The sequence below is a fragment of the Bombus pascuorum genome, chromosome 10, assembly GCF_905332965.1.
Source record: "Bombus pascuorum chromosome 10, iyBomPasc1.1, whole genome shotgun sequence".
Lineage (NCBI taxonomy): Eukaryota > Metazoa > Arthropoda > Insecta > Hymenoptera > Apidae > Bombus > Bombus pascuorum.
This window is the reverse complement of record NC_083497.1, coordinates 7,530,255-7,551,213: the sequence shown is the minus strand read 5'-3', so window position 1 is coordinate 7,551,213 and position 20,959 is coordinate 7,530,255. Positions and strand designations below refer to the sequence as shown.

The 20,959-nt window shown below is 39.3% G+C and overlaps 2 protein-coding genes and 1 long non-coding RNA gene across 5 annotated transcripts in view; 2 read left to right on the top strand and 1 right to left on the bottom strand.

Moving 5' to 3' along the window:
• Positions 1 to 4,586, top strand: part of LOC132911331 (homeotic protein distal-less) — a 98,032-nt gene extending 93,446 nt beyond the window's left edge. For all 3 annotated transcript variants that reach the window (XM_060967941.1, XM_060967943.1, XM_060967942.1), the window contains exon 5: positions 530 to 4,586. In XM_060967941.1, the coding sequence (XP_060823924.1) occupies positions 530 to 548 (19 nt within the window). In that variant the 3' untranslated portion in view covers positions 549 to 4,586. The remainder of the gene's footprint in view (positions 1 to 529) is intronic.
• Positions 1 to 20,959, bottom strand: part of LOC132911344 (uncharacterized) — a 129,846-nt gene that overhangs the window by 31,422 nt on the left and 77,465 nt on the right. The window lies entirely within an intron of this gene.
• LOC132911352 (uncharacterized) lies at positions 12,630 to 14,625 on the top strand. Its single transcript, XR_009658981.1, has 2 exons — positions 12,630 to 14,272; positions 14,347 to 14,625. It is a non-coding gene; the product is annotated as an uncharacterized LOC132911352 (long non-coding RNA).

Here is a 20,959-nt window from a genome sequence, read left to right as displayed (position 1 = left end):
AACTATTTCTAAATTCTTGGCAATTTTAAATTTTGACGAAATAACTCGTTATCTATGTTTTCTAATAATTTTTCCGAAATAATCTAACCCGACTAAACTTGTTCCATGTAATTGTTATTATTTGAACTAACTTTCATTGTTCAATATATAGTTACAGCGTTACGAAGTTAAAAGGAACGTAACATTTACCGACATAAATATATATACACACGTACAAACTTTAAATATCAACGACACATCGGTTCCTTGCATTGCATTATACAAATTAAAATAAAGGACATTCTTATCAAGAGAATTTATCTATAATTCCAACGTGTACGCCCGGATGAAGAGAATTTAGCAATAATTCCAACATCTACTCCCAGATAGAAGATACAACGATTAAATCGTGTTCCCTGATCTATCGATATTCCCGATCGATTGACCCAAAGAAATCGTGTACGGGAAACATTGTTCCCCCTCTATTTCCACGTAGGGAGGCACGAAGGGCTGGGTTCTAATGGCTCGTTCGTCTGTCGTATTTTTTCAGGGTGTGGCCGGCGGTTTAACGAAGATGTCCTTCGAGCTGTGTTCAGGAGGAACCGCTTCTCCGTAGCACCGCGGACGTGCCAGCGCCCCTGCCCCAAAGTGTGAATACATATAGCACCTGTCGCGATGGACTTCGCGTTCGATGTTAATAAATTGTTTCTATTTCTTAACGAGAGCCACGTGTTCACCGACCGGTTTTCCGGTCTACGACAAATTGGTCGTCCGTCGTTACGACGAAAAATCAAAGCGTCGCGATCCTATGATCTATAGGGAACCAATCGCGATGATAGTAAGTTGAAAGAACGCAGTTGTCCTGCATCGACGAGAATGAACGAATTTTTCGTGAAACGAAAACGTTCGGTAGAGAATCGAATTCACGTACGATTATGCATCGCGAATGGCGATTCGCAAATGATGCACGACTCGATGTTCACGTCGATGGAATTTATATGAAACGTCTATCGACGGCGATGAACGATCATGCTTTACCTGTAAATGAAATCATCGAAGAGAGGGGAAAAAGGACGGCCGAAAAATCGTACGATAGATAACGACGACGTACGTATCATCGAATAGATGTAATAGAATCTCCTCGATCGGAGATCGACGGCAGATCGTCCGCGTCCGCCTCGCGAGCTTACCGATCGCTCTTCGTCGTCGAACGCACGGAACCAGGCAAAACCAGCTGACGATCGATCGATCTAACCGAGGCTGAATTATCGATAGAATTTCAATGATCGTGGAACGATTAACAAAGTAATCAGGAACAGTTTCCGCCGTTTCGTTAAATGTCAAGATAGCGATCGGCTCTTCGTCGAGCTGTTGGCAAATTATCCATCGGATGGTTCTCGCGGACCAAGGATATTTTCGCCACCTGAAGGAGAGGACACGATGTTTTGCGTTCTAAACGATTCACAACGATTCCTCGGTTTCCTTCGTAAATGTCAATCTGTTTGTTAGATGACGTTAGATCGGTCGATCCTTTGTGACAGTTGCCCAACCGAGGCGGCTGACCCACTTCGTGCTCTGGAAGCTGGATCTCGTCGGATCAAACGGCAACAGAGCGAGAAGAGGACAGAAAGGCGGAGAAGCAGAAAGGGTAACCGCGAAAGGGGACAGAAAGAAGGACGGACAGAGACGAGACGGGCGAAAGATGGAGAAAGACGGTTTACGGAGATAGAGAGAGAAAGAAAGAAATATTGCACAAACTCGTCGTCGAGAAACAGTCGTTCCTCAAGGCGGTTGGAAGTAATGAAATCCTAATGACATTTTCGTGAGTCAAACGATCTCGGCAATCACGGTGGCGCGCTGTAATCACCGGTCCCTCCTTTCCGGATGAAGCAACCGAACGCGGTGGACCCTCCTCCGAAAAGGAGCGGAGGACACGAAGAGATACGCGCGATTTACCACGAAACCCGAGGCCGTGCACAGTCAGTGGAAAAAATCATTATCTCGGTCGACGACGCGACGGACAGTTCTGACAAGTGCGCGTTCATTAAATTCGTGAAAAAAAGAAGGAAAAAGAAAAAACGAAACATTCGTGAAAGCACGGTCTCTGGTCCATCGTGGCTCGATGGAACATCAAGCGGAAACATCTGTCGCGGAGACAGTCTCCGCGATCTCGTGAAATCTTTCTCTCCTCTGACCCGTATATAGCTCGTTCGAAAGATTCGACTTCTTTCGGGAATAAATCCTGCCGCCCTCTCTGTTCGTAATTCTTCATCGAACAACCTTCAATCTCGTACCTAGAGGATGCATCGAGAAAACGAAAAGGGTTTTACGCTGTTTTTACCGTTTCCCGTCGGCCATGCTGAAGATCTCCACCCTTTTGCCATCTTTGCCATCACCGGCCAACGATATAGCTAGCTTTCAAAGAGACGCCACGAAACCGCAGGAAAAGAGAACGAACGTTTGCGGTTTGCGACTAGGGGAAACTGGGAGGGTCGGTGAGCCCCACCGCTGACCCAAATCCTCCGGCGTATCGGTGTAACAATGGTCGTCTCATGAGAACGCGGTCTCGCACGGTCCCTTTACTTCCTCATTCTGCCTTCTTTTTCGCCTCCGGAGATGCCACCGTTCTGGCCGAGAACGAACTCGAGGAATCGCGAAACCTTAACAAAACTACGTCGAAAAAATCTCGACTTTCTCGGATGTCCAATCTCAACTATAACGTCTATTTTGGCTTTGAAATTATATTATTACATTTCCTTTTACATTTAAATTGAATCGTTCTACATTTCAAATCGATAGATCTTTTTTTATCGTCGATATTCCAAATCCTACTCAATTGTTCGCCTTTTTTGATGGATATTACTTAAACTTTACCAAATATTATTTAACAACCTATTTTTTGCGTTCAATATATCTAAATTATGTGTCAATGATATGCTTTTGGTAATCGATACATACAAATTCAATTGAAACGACAAATTTTCTATGATCGACGAATGCAAATTTTACCGCAAAGGTTTCCTTTTTATGATCGATATCCTCAAATTCTATTTCGGTTAAAAAAAAATTCATCTTTCGATGGACAAACGTAAACGACAAACAGGTCTCGAGCTTGTTCCGACGGAGTTACGTTTCGTGTTTCCCCGGCGACCTCCGTTAGAATATTTCCTCGAGCGCGCTCGAGCTTTCCCATCGTGAAACTCTCGACATGGGAACAGAGTACAAAGCCAGTTTCACGCCGCTGGACATCTGGAGCCATCGCGTGTTACCTCGAAATCCGCGAGAAAGAAGTAGCCTGAAGCTAGCGAACGAGCAGAGAAGGGAAACGACCGGCGACGAGCAAGATCTGCGTCGACGTGTTTTCTCTCCCCTTGTATCTTCTATCCTGGTCGAAATTTTTCCCATCGTTGCGGCTTTACTCGTCGTGTTCGTCGTTGTCGTTCGACAATCTGGACGCGATATCACGGCTCCGGATTCAGCGCGATGATGACGAGAGATGACGAACAACGATTCCCTCCGTGTATATGTACTAATAAGTGCCGTTAGATTTCGACCACAGAGGCTGCGAGGCGCGGAACGGCGACGGAACAGCGGTTCTTGCGTTTAGATTCGGTGCAATAAGGAGGCGTGTGCGTGTATAATTTAAGACGAAGCTCCCTCAGTTCCTAAATTGCGTGTAGAGTGAATTGCGAAAAAACAGCGTAAAACGATTCGATTCGCGCGGCGAACTGGACGAAAGTGTTTTGCCCGGCGATTCTCGCAAACGCGTTAAAAGACACATCCTTCCTGTAACCCGTTATTCCAATTTTTTTCCGCGCGTATTTTTCGTCCCAAGATCTCGGCAAGAAAAGGAAAGAGAAGGAGAAAATAAAATAAAAAAAAAAAAAAAATAAAAAAAGGAAGAGAAAAAGAACGTTGAAGAGGGAAGCGCCCTGTGACAGTGTGTCGGTCACTTGCAAGAGCGTAACGTGCTGCAGTTTAGCTTTGTCACGCTTTCGTCGAGTTCGCGGGATAATAGAACGTTGGCCGAGGACGAGCGAAACGGACTTTAACGCGATGGAAAACGAAGAGAGGCGCGCGAGATGAGAAGAAATATAATGGAATGACAAACATCATACGGAATAACGGAGAAGAAAATGATAAATATATATTGGAGACGAAGAAAACGAGAAGAGAGGAGTCCGTAGAATTTACTAGCGTTACTAGTCCCGGTGCAAGTAAGCGGGGATCGAATCGAGCGGCGTGAAACAGATTTATAAATGATCGATCCCTTCTGGTGCGTGTAAATATTGCACCGGGGCCCACCCCTGTTAGCACGTAAGCCGTAAAACAAGTGAAAAAAATCTGTGTATAATACTATATTGTGATAAGATGTGTAAAGATACGAGAGAACGGGAGAGTGTGTGTGTGCGTATGAGAGAGAGAGAGAGAGATAGAAAGCCAGAAATCGTCTATATACATATAGGTTAATAAAAACACGGCAGACCCCAGTTTATCAATTTTATCGAGTACCCTTGTACGAATATAGATACTACGAGGACTAAAATACCTTAATTATGATTACTATTGTATAAAATATGAATAATAACTAATTAATTCAATTTAAATCGCATTATATACTTATATACACTTACTCTGCTAGCTACCCTTACAGACTTACATACATACTTACTCTGCTACCCTTGTTCGTGATTTCTTGAGTTTTCGAGAATACGATGAAGATGCAATAAAATGGAGGTCGTTCAAAGATGTTGCATAAATTGTCGTGTTAGATAGTAAATGGAGCGATTATTCGATGGTTTCTGAGGAACTGCAACTGCAGAACGGAGGATTCCAATGTCCTGACGGTAGGTTCGAGTTCCTGTTTCTTTCCCTTTTCTCTTTGTTCACCGGTAGCGGACACCACCTGCCGTTTTAAAGGCGGCGTACGCATGCTCTACTTTTATGGATAACTGTACTCCTATCTCGCTTAAAGCGAAGCCACCGACTATTCCGTGTCTTCGGCGCGTCTACACGGTGTCTTCGAAGAGCTGGAAAATTCACAGAATAACAAGTTTCATGATAAAAAGAAAAAAACTCTCTTTCTCTAATAATAGCCTGACAATATTCTTGATGGAATTATCCGAGAAACGTGTAAGTATTATTCTATTTCATGGAATGTATTCTTAACGCTACTGCAGGTCTCGGATTTTTCGAAAAACTTTATCAACAACTGTTATATCATATAGCGAGCTGATAATCGTAATCAATAACTCGTGTGAGTCATGCTACTACTTATCTGGAAAAATATTTTACTTTCATTATTTTAGAAGGCCTCGATACATATTCTTTAAAATTAAAAAAAAATATGTCGCAATATAAAATTAAATTACAATTTGCTCGACTATCAAATTAAACGAATAATTCTTTCGAGGATTTTGATTAAGCGTAACTTACTTTTAACTTCTAACATACTTATACGTTACTGTGATTCTCAGTTATATTTACACCAAACGTAAGAACTTCAAAGAAAAGTAATCGTAAATAACCCAAGAAACGTATCAAAATTAACAATAAAAACAAGAATACTCGCGTTTCTTTTTCTAATATTTATGATCATCCAAGATCAAAACTTGATCTCGAAATAAGCGAACAACGATTAAATTCGCGACGCTGTTGTTCGAGCTGTCGCGAGCCAAAACTCGTCCGCAGAAAGAGCGAATCGATCTTACGTCTGTTATAATCCGTTCGGCTGATCGTAATAATCGTGACGAAGCTTAATAAGCCAATTAGCTATTCGATGATTAAATCGTTCGCTTATCTGGATATTGATTTTCTGCGAGACAAAGGCCATTCTTCCCGACAAAAGCGGCCATGTTCCGCAGGCACTCAGTCGTTTGCTACGCGCGACTACGCTTGCTCGTCCGTGCGGGACCACCGGCAGAAAAAGGTGTACCGATGTCTCGATGAATGCGGTGTGCGCGCCTCTGCCGCGGTTTCCAAACGTAAACTTATACTCGGTGAAAAGGTAGACAGAGAGCGAAAAAAAAGGGAAGCAAAGGGAGGAGAGAAGGAGGAAAAGAAGAGAGGAGAAAGCGCGAGGAAAAGGGAGAAGGAGAGAGATAGGCCACCGTGGCACGACAATGCAGCGGCATAAAGTCTCAGAAGACGCACAGGGAAACCTCGCAAACGGGGGACAAAAACCTATAATGGACACAATGGTCGATGGATCTCGACTGTGGGCCTTCGACTGGAAGGCGCCGGTATTCATTGTGGTGTACCTTCGAAAAGATTATGTCGAGTGGATGTTTGCCTCTTTTCGTTTTTCCAGTTACCACTACGTGCTGTTTTATTCAGCATGATCGTTGGAATTTCAGAATTCATCGGCTCGTTCTTTCCTCGAAAATTGTGCACTTACGCTAAAGATAATAGTCCTCTTGAGAAAATCTGTTTATTCTCGTCGCATTTGCAGTAGATTGGTTTCGATCGGCTGGGTTCATTTTCGAGAGATTCAATCGGTGCACACCGTAGATTCTGAACTAACCTGTACCTATATCAGGTCTAACGAGTTCATTGCATGTATGCCACGTTATCACATTATGTTAACCACTTTGCCAGCCTTTCGATTCTGTCCTAGTATCTTGCTTTATCATCTACACGATAAAATGAATTTATAGCGACACATTTCATGGATCGGATTTACATTCGACAAATAGCACTGCACAATTAACGACAACTAACCGACCCTACGAGATTAGACCTTTCTACGGATATATAGAACGATAACGCGGTAAAAGTAATACGATTAATTACAGTTTTATTCACCATCGAAGTTCGTTAAACTAACGAAGAGGAGAACGAGAGGGGGAGAGATGATACACGTCAATCGTTAACAACTGCTTCCGTCTAATCAAATTCGTGTTGAAGATCGTGTTCTAGACAAACACGGTCGAAGCAAGCCTTTGTATAAACCAGCTCGTTTAATTCAACTTCCCTCAACATCCCCTTATTCTATTACTCAAGGTCTACCAGCCGCCTCCCTTCTCTTCTTCCACCTCTTTAATTGCATTCTCGAAGATGAGATCCGAATCTAGAATGGAGAACAAACAGGAGGCGAGCAGAAAATTAAACTATTAAAGTGCTCGAGAACTTAAGTATCGCGCATCACGATCATCTTGGTTTCTACGGAACGTAGGTGAGCGAGAGGAACGCGCGGACTTCGTGTAGTTTCCCTTTTATCGTGGCCACAGATCGCGCCACCCTAACTAACTAGATTGCTCGATTTCGGATAATTAGCATTTTAATCGTGTCGAATTTCTTTGGTCGAGCGAAGTATAAATGAAATTTGTATCAGAAATAATTCAATCATTTGTAAAAAAAAAAAAAAAAAATGAAAGTAAAAGAGAAGAATAAAGTCACCTCGTAGTAATCTAAAATTTGATAAGAAATTCAATAACTCCAGAAGATGGATCGAAATTCAGAAAGATAATAATTTACTAACCCATAGTACCTTAAAATTGAACGTTCCAAAGTTTGATTATTTTCGCAATATTTCTAAAGTAACCGTAATATTTATTGCGACAAATATAAACTGTTCCATGTATCATTATTAATAATAATTAAAAAAATAATTCTCAAATTTAGTTTTAATATTCTAAAGTTCATTAGTATACAAATCCTGCTTTTTTCAGCTACTTAAGTAACTAAACTTATCTCTATGTGCTTCTCGGATAGATAAACTGTTCGGCCTCGTATAGTTGTTATCGTTTAAGTTTGTAATTTAGTCGATCAAGTAACATCGAAGGTAAAGGAAAGAGATAATAGCATCGATGATGAACGTGATACAAGTATAGACACGTGTAATACTCGGTGATAGAGGATATAACGAAGAAGGAAAAGGAATTAGTATCGTGCAGGGGTCAGGAAGAACAAGCCACGGCTTGCTAAGACAGCGGACGATATCGAATAAACAAACGAACGAGTGGGAGGCGGAGGAAGTGGCGGATATTAAGGTCTTCGTGACGGAACTTGCCTCGTATTATAGCGAGCTAAGTGAGGAGGTCTCTTCGTCTGGTCGAACTAATTCTATTACTTCGTCCCTTCCTTCCACCACCATACGTCGCTTCTATCTAACCGTGGATCATCGCTGTTAGACCATTCTCTTTCGTTAGATTGTCTTTGGGACAATGTAGCATCGTAACAACCTCGGTGACAAGCTACTGATAAATGTGTCCTTCGTTTCAATCTTTCTTCTCGGCGATTCCATTACGAAAGGGTTGCAGTTGAACTATGAACTTTGACAAATTCCCTCTTATTAGTGCGATATACAGATTTAGAAAAGTTTCGAGCAATTTGTGATACGGAACTGAGATATTTACAAATCTAAACACGCTTCAATCTTTGTCCCGTGGATTTTATTACGAAAGGGATGTGGCTGAACTATGAACTTTAACTAACTTTTGTCACTTCAACTTGCTTATCACGATACAGAAATTCAACAATAAAGAAATTTCGAAATTTAACGTGATATGAAATTGAGAAATTAACAAATCTAAATACCGAATATGGTCTGTATAAAATTTAGAAAGTAATTTCTGTCACTTCAACCTGCTCATCACGATACAGAAATTCATCAATAAAGAAATTTCGAAATTTAACGTGATATGAAATTGAGAAATTAACAAATCTAAATATCGAATATGGTCTGTATAAAATTTAGAAAGTAATTTCTGTCACCAACCTGCTTATCACGATACAGAAATTCATCAATAAAGAAATTTCGAAATTTAACGTGATATGAAATTGAGAAATTAACAAATCTAAATATCGAATATGGTCTGTATAAAATTTAGAAAGTAATTTCTGTCACTTCAACCTGCTTATCACGATACAGAAATTCATCAATAAAGAAATTTCGAAATTTAACGTGATATGAAATTGAGAAATTAACAAATCTAAATATCGAATATGATCTGTATAAAATTTATAAACTTAGAAATTTAAATACTTAATGCTGATCCATAAAAAAAATTGCAATATCGCGTACGAGAAATTAATCGTGATCAAAATTCGAATTCGATGACCGAAAGTCTACAAGGGAGAACCAGAAAGGGTGACGACGGGCAGAAAAAGAGGAAAAGTTAGGGGAGGAAAGTTAGAGGTGGTCGAAGCAAGAGGTGGTCAGGTTGGGGTGCCAATTTGCGATTCCACGCAGCAAGAAGGGCGTGGCGGGCTCGCGCATAGGGTGGCTCGCTCGTTTGCGCGACATTGTCGGGCAACCCTAACCTTCTGGCCCCTGCCATCTTTCTCTCGTCGAACCTCGTTCGCGTTAATCTCATAATTCTCTTATGTGGATGAAAACCAATGAGTTCGGCCTTGAAGGCCGCAGCTCGAGAAAACGATGTTTATGAACCAAATGAAAGCGACAGCGTTGCTTTTGCTATGATACAGAACCTTCGAGATTATGGGAACAAGCGTAATTGATTATCGAAATCTCATTAGAATATATTAATGGATATGTGGCTGAGAATTATCTATTTTATTAGATGATTCCATTGTGTGATCGTTAGATTTCGTTCATAAAAGAACCGCTAATTGCTTCACTTTATTTTTATTTATACAAGAAAAGAATTTATAGTCTAGTGTTAGTCTTTCTTCGTTAACGTATAACATTAATTTGTAATGAGATGTTGGTCTTCAAATTTCTCATACATCTTTCTTCCACGTGTTAAACGCTCTATGCTCACGTATTAATTTACAAATGAGGATATTGCATAAACTTCTTTCTTAAACGATTAGCTGCTACATATTCTGCAACACCTTGTATAAACATTACTTCCAATGCATTAATAATAATTCATAAGGAAGAAATTATAATGTCTATTTCTTGAATTTGACGTACATTGATTCATCAAGGACCGACGTTACGTTAATGTGATATTTCTTTCGCAACTTTTTTTATTAGATAATTGACATTAATCTGTATATTAATACCGTAGGTATAAAAAAAGAATCGTGATTCCTTATATTATTTCTTTTCTTACTTAGATCATACAATTTCTTGAATAATAAATTTAACTACTTCTTTTTAAAGTGTACAAATATTTTTTACATTACGTACATTTTTACATAGTCGATAATATCAAAACGATAATACGTATTTCAATAATATTGCGCGTCTGTCATTTCCTTTTTAATAATTTCGATTAAATTTAATCCGATCTATTCCATAACGTCTGAAACAAACGATAATCGATCGGGATTATCAAATATCAAACATTGTCAAATCGTTTACAAAGAGAGCATAGCGCCGCTGTTAGTGTACTATAACATAACGGCTTTAAACGTCGAACTGTTGCGTCGCCTTCTGGACATCCAGCTGGCGAAGTTGCATAGCGCAGAGGCACAAAGGTCGAAAGGAAATGAACGCAGAACTCCGCCCAACGGATCGTTTGTCTCGCAAGGGGTTGAAGCCACGTGGCAGAAAGACGCACGCGTCCTTGGTAAATCGAATAAACGCGACAAAATGAGAACTTGACATAATCTAACAATCGGCCGGGGACGCTTGTTGCATCATGTTTTCGCTTTCGAGATGACACAATAACCGAGACGAATTTACATGGAAATGGTAGTGCTTATTACATACCTGGAAACGGTGTGACCGTGCCCATATGAATATTCAATACGAAATTAAACGGGTAGACGACGTTTCGCACATATTAAATAACATGAAGCAAGACAAATGAAAAAAGAAAAAGATGGATGCCGGATGCATGGAGTAATTAAATGCTTCAACGCAAAACGAGCAGTTTCTTTTAAATTGGAAAAAAGTGAGACCGAGAGCTCAAAGTGCACGCAGTTTTCAAACAATCTTGGTCACTCTACATATGTATGTAAATAAAACACGAGAAGAATATCAAATATAGTCGATATCTACGAAATAGTAAATAATTTGCTAAAGATAGAAATAAAACTGTATTGTGTTTAATAATATTAAAAATCGCTTACCAGTATGACGAACGTAGGAAGTGATCGTATGTAATTGTGGTCATTGTCTCAAAATCGACATGAAAATAATAGTTCAAGGCAGTTTGGTCCATCTTGGATAGATCATGATTTCTAGTCAGTCCTCCAACATTCGCGATTAACAGAATCACTATCGATACACACGTGATTTAAACGAAATAACGAATGGAATAGGCGAAATAATGTAACGAGATAATGTTATGTACTACGCTATTAAGATTCCCGAAATTTCGACGCGCAACAACGCGATGTTATCGTTCAGACGGTCGACACGAAAATGCGCACGAAATAGTGGTCGTTTGTTTGGATTTTGCGTTGTTCCTTGCCGGAGTCGTGTCAAACTCGATGTTATGATTCTTCGATTACCTGTGCGTGTGTGTACATAATTTGACTAGAATACAAAGTCGTTAATTATAATGATAATAATCACTATGCGACCAACTAACGAAATAGATTGTTTATTCTAAATTTTCTAACGAGACATTTCGCATGTTAATAAAATCACGTGAAATATTTTGTCTAATGTATCGTATAGCCTTGCATAAACGACATTACGATAACGAGATATCTCAGCCATCCAAAATCGCGAGAGGGTTGACATAAAAATTGTTACAAATCGAGAATCTCATTTTCAGTATGAACAGATCAGAGATACGAATATATTGCATATCGTGATGTACAAGAAAAGTTATCGTGTTGCAAAAATGTACATAGTAATAATTACTGGTGAAAAAAGAAATGATCGCTGTGTCACGGAAGGTAAAAGGCGAAAAATAAAATAATGTCAGATGAATCGGTACAACGCGCTGAGTATATCGGATAAATTGGTTTTTATTGATCCCCACTGTTCACGGCGACGAGTTATGCGCATGGTGATCGTTAAGGTGATTAAGAAATCACGTGCCATTAACGCTCATTAAGGAGCCAGAGCTTATCCCGGTGTATCAAGCCTCAGTCTCCTCCTTGTTTCCTGTACTCCTTCGTCGCGTGCATTTTTGCTTTTCCATTCTCGTAGAGTCTATAGTTCCCGCATTATAAAACAACACGATGCATTCAATCGTAATCGCCTTTGCTTCTTTATCGAATCTACTGTTGCTAGCAATTCTACAATTTATAAGAGCACGCTCTTCTACTAGGTATATCTATGTGCTTATAGTCGAAAGAAATCAATCGAAGAGCTGGACGAAGATGCAGTACAAATACACATTTTGAAAAAATTAGATAAATATTGGGAAAAATGTACTAACCAGCCAACAATTCCATAAATTGAAAAGTAGTTGAAAATAATAGCGTTATAATTATATATCCTTTATCTTTAAATTTATAATTAGGTATATTATGCCACCCACTTTTATGGATGGAAGGTAGAAAGAGATAAATGAATATAAGAAATTTAATTATTTGGTCTTTGGGAAATTGAACACTAATTACGTAAGTAGATAATGAAATAGAGAAATTACCGGAGAATGAAGTTTAGCAGCTCGTCTCCTGATCATGGGAAACTCATATAGAATCTGTACTTATCTAGAAAATCGACGTGTGATTTTTCAATATCTACGAACATACATTGCAGATTATAATACTTTGATTATGGCGTCCCTCTAAACCGTCCAATTAAAAAGGAATCTATGCAATAATATAAATTTTACTATTTCACATCCATTATAAATTAACTATCCACTGTTTCTCAGATTGAAAGCAATTTAGAGGCACGATTAAAAACACCTCAAATTCCTGTAATTAAAAATTCTTCGAGTCTCTTAAAAAGCTAAATTCTCCAAACAAAAAATCTACTCTAGAAATTCGCATGCAAGTCAAATGGAAGCGCAGAAACACGTTCACAGGTTCCTTCGAAAAAAAGTCAAGTGCGCCGAACCGATCTGTCTACGTCTTCTTTTATCCTGAGACGTTAAGAAGGGTTAAGGGGATTAGGATGAGGAGACCAGAAGGATGGCTTCCCGAATCCTCTTTTAAAGGCACGGTGCTTCGGGAAAAGATAAACTCGAAGGAGCTACCTGTGAGTAAAGCCACGCAAAAATAAACAGATTTGAAGGAACGTTTATCCAGAGGGACGGTAGTCGTATAGTCGAGTGAATTTAAAAGCCATTGGACAGCGGGCGCGCGTCCGACCCTCTGACCCACTCTCGTCGAGTGGGGTCACTTTAGAAAAGGGCTGGTGACACTAATCTGACGTTAACGGGACCGCGGTAATCTTAGATCCTTATCTCGTCGACGAACAGGGGCAGAATTATCGGCTGCTCGATGAGCTAAGAGCCAAAATTTCCTTCATTTCCTCTCATCGTCCCACTCACTCTCCTGCTCCAATTTAACCCTTTTATAGGATCGTAGGGAATCGAGCGATATATAAATTAGCAGTGTCAGATTGACGGATGCATTTGTTTGTTTTTCATGCATGTTTCAAGAGGTTTGAACGTACGAGTCTATATACCGAGGGCCACTCTTTTGTCGATACTTCTTTTGTCGCACGACCGCGAACGACGTTAAGAAAGGCAACATTTCATGTATTATTCAACCGTGAGGAGAACGTGCCGTACGTTCTCGAGGTGGTCTTGAAATTTCCTTGTTCTTGGACATTTGCGCCATCCGTATAATTTCTTATTCATATTTTCTTGAGATCTCTTTTTATCGTAACGGTGTATAAAAGAATTGTTAGAATTTTTCTACAATGACAATTAACTTATTTTTATATTACAATTTATTGTTTGCTTTGCTCTCGATGAAGCGTCTAGATAAAAACGAGAAGATAAATAATATCCCTATTAATAAACGTTACGAGTACATATGGTGGTCGTAGATTGCCAATTCCACGAACGAATTTGAAAGGTTTGAAGTCGTGAAGTGAACACATTGGTTTGAGTCGTTCTATAGACTTCAAAGAAGCACCCTAAGAGTCTCTCTTGCTCCAGCTAGAGCTATCGAAGGTTGGACGATTGAAAATCGTACGTGGGTTCAAAGGAAAAAGGAAAGGAAAGCGAACGCACGATTATGCAGTGAATAATTGATCGAGAAAGTTAGGCAAGTCTCCGCACTTTTTTTTTGTGAATCAAATCAAAGGAAGGAAACATCGGATAAGACAATTATGTGTAATTCTGTCTCCTTTGTTATTTTTTAGCGAGCAATTGCTGTCGCACAGTCGAAGAAATCATCGGCGAGGTCTATTATTTCATGCGGAGAATCATCTAGTCCAAAATAATATTTCATTGAAGCTATTATCTCAATCAATATGTTCTAACGGATAGAATGAGCAAAATAAAGTAGAACCTCGCAAGTAAAGATATCACGTGTCTAATTTTGAACTTTAATCTGTAAAAAAGCTTCGTCATTCCTTATAAAATGTTATAGGTATTAATAGAGGATTATAAAACAGTAATTAAATGCAATTAAAAACAAACAGCTGTATAAAGTTGAGATAACAGAAACAAAAAACCGGTGTTGAAAAACAACAGTAAAAAATTAAATTAAATCGCAGGTTTGATAAACGGAAATAATAAATAGGTTTGATAAGCGGAATTATAGGCAGCGATAAGAAATAGGAGTGAAAGATGTATTTAAGAAATAGAACTGAACAGGGTATGTAAAAAATGGCGTTGAGAAACGTAATTAAAGTATCATGTATGATTATACTTCTTTTTCATTCTTATCTTTTTTACATTTCCTTATTCTTATATATATAAAGAAAATGAGAAGTAGAAGATACAAAAACCCGTCAGAATATTTAATGTCGCTTTCCTTTTTATGTGCGCATCCTCACAGAAATTGTCAGCTACCTTTACGAGCAAAACTCATGTTCTTCCATTAAGTTCGAAATATTCAACCGTATCCGCGCGTAAAACGCACGTACATAGCCTGTTGAAACGCAAACTCACAAATCTCCTTGAGCGAGTCGCCAGCTGGACTATTCGCGAGCACCAACGGTTCTTCGGGGCGCTTGTAAATGCGAAAAACGCCTCGAGGCCAGTGCCGGCATCGGCGAGTTCACGCCCCCGGTGTCTCGGACACAATCGCGATCGAGAGGAGGGTTAAAAAAGAGAAAAAAAAGCGTGCGCGATGAAAAAGCCGACCGGTGTTAGAGTGCAGGGGTACTTTACAATGTGGGAGGACTTGGTGCTCACTCCCCCCTCCTCCACCCCCCACAGTAAGTTTTTTTCACCCCGACATTCCTCCCTCCTTTCTCTTTCTGTCCTTTCTCTTCCTTTCGGTTTCGCCTGCAACCCCCGACTGTAAGTCGGCCTCTTGTACCGGGTGCTTCCGGTGTAATTGGATATCGTCGTTCGCATTGACATTAATTTCTAAAATATTCCTGGCGACACCCTCTCTCGCACCACGCCTATCAGAAATGTTTTCAACTTCTTTCCTCCAACGTCTATGAACGTTTTTCTTTAACTCGACTCTTAGTCCAATTGATTCGTTCGTATCTTTCAATAGAAATTTTATAGATCTATCACGGTGTATTTTGGAGATTCGAACAATTTTTATTAAGATTTAGGAACAAAGGCCTTCGTTGCATTGAACAATTCTTCGAGTATCATTTTGACTTCTACGAGCGATACAAGTTTTATACGTATATAGATATCTTATGGTCGTCGGTAGTTCTAGTGTTAAAATAAATTTCCAACTTATCTGATTTCAATGAAAACACCTGCCTATCGTACGCATTAAATTGATGAATATTAGATTTCGAATGTAAACAATCTAATGTTTTCATTCAGCCAAACGTTCAGTTTATATTGAGACACAATTACAGTCAATCGTGCCTACTATATTTATTCCAGAAAATATATTATAGATTATTAAATTAAAAAATACAGAAAGCTAACAGGTTCGAATACCATCATCTTCCCTTCGAAATACCTGTTTAAAAGGTGTCGATATCTTTACAAATAAGATTCATTACCAGAATCAATAAAAACACGTCTGCAACATACCGTCACCAACATCTGGTATCCAAGAGTTTTATAACAAGTATACGTTACACGTGTTGCCTCGTACCCCTATCTCGCGACATCCTTTGAAACTTCGTACAAATGGTTTACATTCGATACACCCGGTCAAGCCTATAAGACTATGCAAGATAACGCCGTCAGGCTGCCTGGACGTAAAACGTGTTGTATAAACACCGATACTATCGGTGAATCGGGCATTAACGTTCGTACGTCCACAGGCCGTACGAGCATCTCCCTTGTACCACCATGATAACAAAACTGTCGGAAGTATACGGCGGCGGATCACCGTTTTAACCTATCATCGACTCCGATTTCAGGGTTCGGGTGGCACGCGTCAACCCTCTTCTACACCGCGCCCTTCGACCTTTGTGTTACGGCACACGCATCGCGCGTTTTATTTCACAAGCTGTTATTTTCGAATTTGGAGGGCAAAGAGATTATCGCGGCTTCGAGCTTATTAATGAGCTATGACAAAAGAATTGGACGAAATTTATCCTCCTTCGTGGCTCCTATTTGGGGACGTTTTCCAGATTACGTATTTATCGTAAAATTTTCCATAGGTTATAGGGATAGTTATACTGTTGTTTTTTTATTTGTCGCAAAATTATATCCAATGTTGGGTAAAGTTTGTTTCTATATCGTTTTTGGAATATGAAGCGAAAGCTTTCGCATTATGCGTTTTTTTATTTATCAGATGTTTGGAATCATTACGTGATTCTATGGAATCTAGTAACTTAAAGAAGTAGATGAGTTCAGAATTTCATTACCCCGAAAATTATGGCATTAAAAATCTAGCGAAGTAAACAAAATTAATGCATAATATCGAATGAAGCATTAATTAAAAAAAATTAAAGAAAAAAGAATTACATTCGATATAATTAAAAATAGAAGAATGTAACCAATTTCTTTTTCTGCAATTAGTATCTAGCATACAAAGATACTTGTATACATATATTGAAAGTGTATCAAATACTGGTCACGCTCGTAATTAAAATTCCCGTCACACACGAGCGCCATTACGCGTGTTTTGTCGAGCTCATTTCGACATGCTCGACCAAACAAGGGAACGAAGCTCGCGGTTATTACCTTATCAAAATAAAAAACGATCCCACGGATGATTCCTCTTATTTCATTATCCCAATAAATACCAGGAACGTGGCAGCGTGTTTCTCGAAATACGAGGAACACGACCGAAGACGAGACAATGTTTAATATTCAGTTGTCGGAAATTCATTAAAGTGGTAGGAACACGCGGAGGCATTAAATTCGGCATATCTCGAAAGGGTTAATTGCTACAAAACAGCGCGCAAGCTTCTTTTCACAGGATCCAAGCTAATGGGGAAGGACAAACGTAAAACGGCACACAGCGAAAACGAGAGTAGCGCACGCGACTCGAATGTAATTGATGCGTGGTTCCGTTTGCAGAAAGCAAACTCGATGACTCTGCTAGTAACGACGATCCGTTCATACCATAATACGCTTAATGAGGACCCGTTAATTACGCTAATGAATCCCAGAATCCCATCAGCTTATACCAGTGCAAGCTGAAGTCGCGCCTGCTGCACCATCCATCCACGTTATCTTATTGGTCATTCTCATTATAAATATTCCAAACTTGGACATTATTCGAGTAAAATATTTGAAAAATGACCGATTAAATTTTCCATTACTTAGTTATAGAACGAAATAACCTTGTTTGGAATTTTCTTTCGAAGTGTAATGCGTTTCTTGAAGCGATAATTCAAATAGTTTCTGATTCCGTTATTTCAATATTATCAACTGTGCTAGATGTACACAAATTTAGATAAATATTACTCAAAGGTAATCGAAATGAAAATAGTTTTAACAACACACAATACACTATTTAACATTCAAATTAATATTAAATTTGAGAAAAGTTGACTAAAATAGAAAATTATTTGAAGACATTTTACTTTCATCAATTCTATTTTAGACGATTTTAGAACGATTCATTAATATCAAACAGCTATCTTTTTATTCTTGTTTCAAATAAAATTTGCCCCAGCCTGTTATGTTACAATTCTTGCCTCTGCTCGCTCTGAATGCGAACGAGAATCGTGAAACTCGTCCGGTTTCAACTATTCCTCTTCGACTACTTTATATCCCTCTCTTCATTTCCAGCGATTGCATCTTTGCTTTCTCTATGGTTTTCTTGTTGCAAGAAGTACACAGTCGAGAAGTTCAAGAGGGTGATTGTCTCGTCAGTTTGCTTTCCGTTATTTCGTATCGCGATCTAACGAGGACGACCGCAAGTCGAGCGTAATTAGATGATCGACCAGTTTAATAACACGGCGAATCTTCTTCTCTACTTCCCTTCCTCGTTGCTTGACATCGCGCCACGCATTTTGCTCTTGCTAGGTTGGTTATCAGTTAGCCGAGATTCCACGGAATCACCTTCGTGACCGTGCAGCTAAATGCTCGTCGTTAGGGCGACTGTTGATTGGCGTTATTGCAAAGCATTTTCGATAGAAAGACTGTCTGCTATCGATAGAACACCGGGTATTCGAATAGACCACTATATCAATGGAACACTTTCGGTTTCCTCGATTTTCTTTTTCCATTATTTTCTCAACGAACGCTTTTGCGTTGTCCTTTATAATTTCATCAGAATTACAAGTGTAAAATGAAGTTCGAGATTGTGGCAGAGGAAACAGAATGGAATTGGAAGTTCAAAGAAAATAATCCATTAAAGGGAATCTTATATATTCTCTGAATGAAATTGACTTTGGAAATGAAGAAAGTGATTTTCTGTCTCCTTGACAGAAGTAACAGTGTTACTTAACATACCAAGAATTGACATTCTTTACCAACAATGACAGAACGGCGCTTAAGGAAAAGGGAATTTGTATTGTTGTACTTCTCTTGTAACAGTGTTTTCATTGAACTTAATACGGATATTTTTTTATGAGAATAAATGTTATTTATCTAATCCCTGAGCAAGCCCAAACGACCTTTGACGTGTGAAAGATGAATTATTCCAAGCTGCGCGCTAAGTTTCTTTTCTAACACGAATACGATGACAATAGAAAATTTGTTCTGCTCTATTCGTAAATAAGATACGATGCACCGAAATTGAGACTAGTTTTGTGGAACGCGAGATTTAACTTGTTAAAATACTGAAATGAAAGTCGAGCGCGGTAGGGTTAAATTTACGTCGCTGGCGGACATACAAGAATATCGACAACAGTCGAGCAACATTCCTAAAAGTCAGAATCCACTGGCCGAGCAGAAGAAAAGAAGGAAACGCGGTGATACAGACGCACGAGATGCCATGTACGAGCGTATCGTGCAGAAATGACAATGGCCGAAAGGCAAATTGCGTCTGCGTGGCTGGCACGAAAAGCCAAGCAGCAACCTTGAAAGACCTCGCGAGTTCCTTCGGTAACGTGGGATAGAGGTGAGAGTAAAAGAAGACGAACGAATACGTACGATGTGTGCAGCAGAATGCACGCTAGAATTTTTCCCTTCGCATTCCTTCTCATACTCGTGCCTGCCATTCGTTTCTTTGCCTGTCCCTACCCTCTCCCCTGTCTGACCAAATGAAAAATGGTCACGAAATTTCCTGCATTCGTCCGTCTTATTCGACCACGTGTAGAACTAGCATGGAAAAGTCGATCGATGAGGCGTTAAGTAACCGTGTCCTTGTTAGATTCTTGAGAAAAATCCGCTCGTTCTCGGGAAAACCGCCTCCTGTGATTTCATCTCTTACGCAACTACCATCCTTTTTTCTCTTTTCCATAGACTGCGCGTTGTTACTCCGAACATTAACTATACATATACATATGAATCTGTGCGTTGATGTGTTTACCCGTGGGCTCTTTTATTATAATCGATTTCCTTAGTGTATCGAGCATGGACTAAGAGGACAAACTGGCTGACAATGATGGATTAGAATTCCAGAACCCGATGAAGTAATTACAAAGACTCGGCGTGCTTTACCAGAGACGTAAATTATCGTTGATTGATATTTTCGATGTGTTTACAAACGATATTCCTTCTTTTACACGTTTCGTTGTCCGATAGAGAATTATGGTATGGGACCACGTTCAAGGATGAAAATAACACTTACGTATGGCCGATACAGTGGGATCACTTTTAAATACGAACTCGTTTTACGTACCTAGTAATCAAGACGCGACTCACGGTAACTCGTTACTATTCGATCACCCAGTATTATCGCGTGGTGTGACCATCAATTGCGTGGGTTTGCGTCTTTACAGGCCGCTTCCGACCTTCGTAACAATTAGCCGCAATTAAAGTCGCCGCGGCAAAGGCCGTACGCTGGTTGTCTTAATTTCTGAATGAACTTCCTGACATCCAGTACGAGCTGGGTCGATATTCTCTCGAACTCGAACGACGAAAGGGTGCTTAGAGAATCGGTTAATCGTTCAACATTATCGACAGTGTAAAATATCATGGGATTCCATACGAATTTAGAGAACTTCTATTCTTTCTCACCTAAGTAGTATTTCTTGTTGTTTCAAAGAACTACTCGGGATGCTAATCGGGAATTCGCTCATCGATTTTTACCTTTCCTCCAACTATGACATAAAACGAAGCGGAATTTTTGATTTAAGTAACTGTAGCATAATTCTTATATTTATATTTGCTTTACAAAAATGATACATGTTGCGATTATAATCTTGTTTCGTATTGCTAATTGAAGATTCTAATATTACGAAATGTGTGAACTTCTTCTATTATTAGAAGTAAGATCTCAAAATATCGTCAAGTATCTGAATAACTTTTTAAGATCGCGAAGATCGCGGTTAATTTGACAGATAGAATTCTTTTCATAAACATTTCCAAAAATAACTTTCATATAATTCATTACACAGATATAGATGTAATGCAATATATATACTTCGATATTTGCATGCCAAATGAATATTGCATACCACGCATCTAATGAAGGAATTGCATTAGTTTACTCAACTGACCGCTGTTTATTTAACTATTATATTAATTCATATAACTGTTCGTTTCTTACA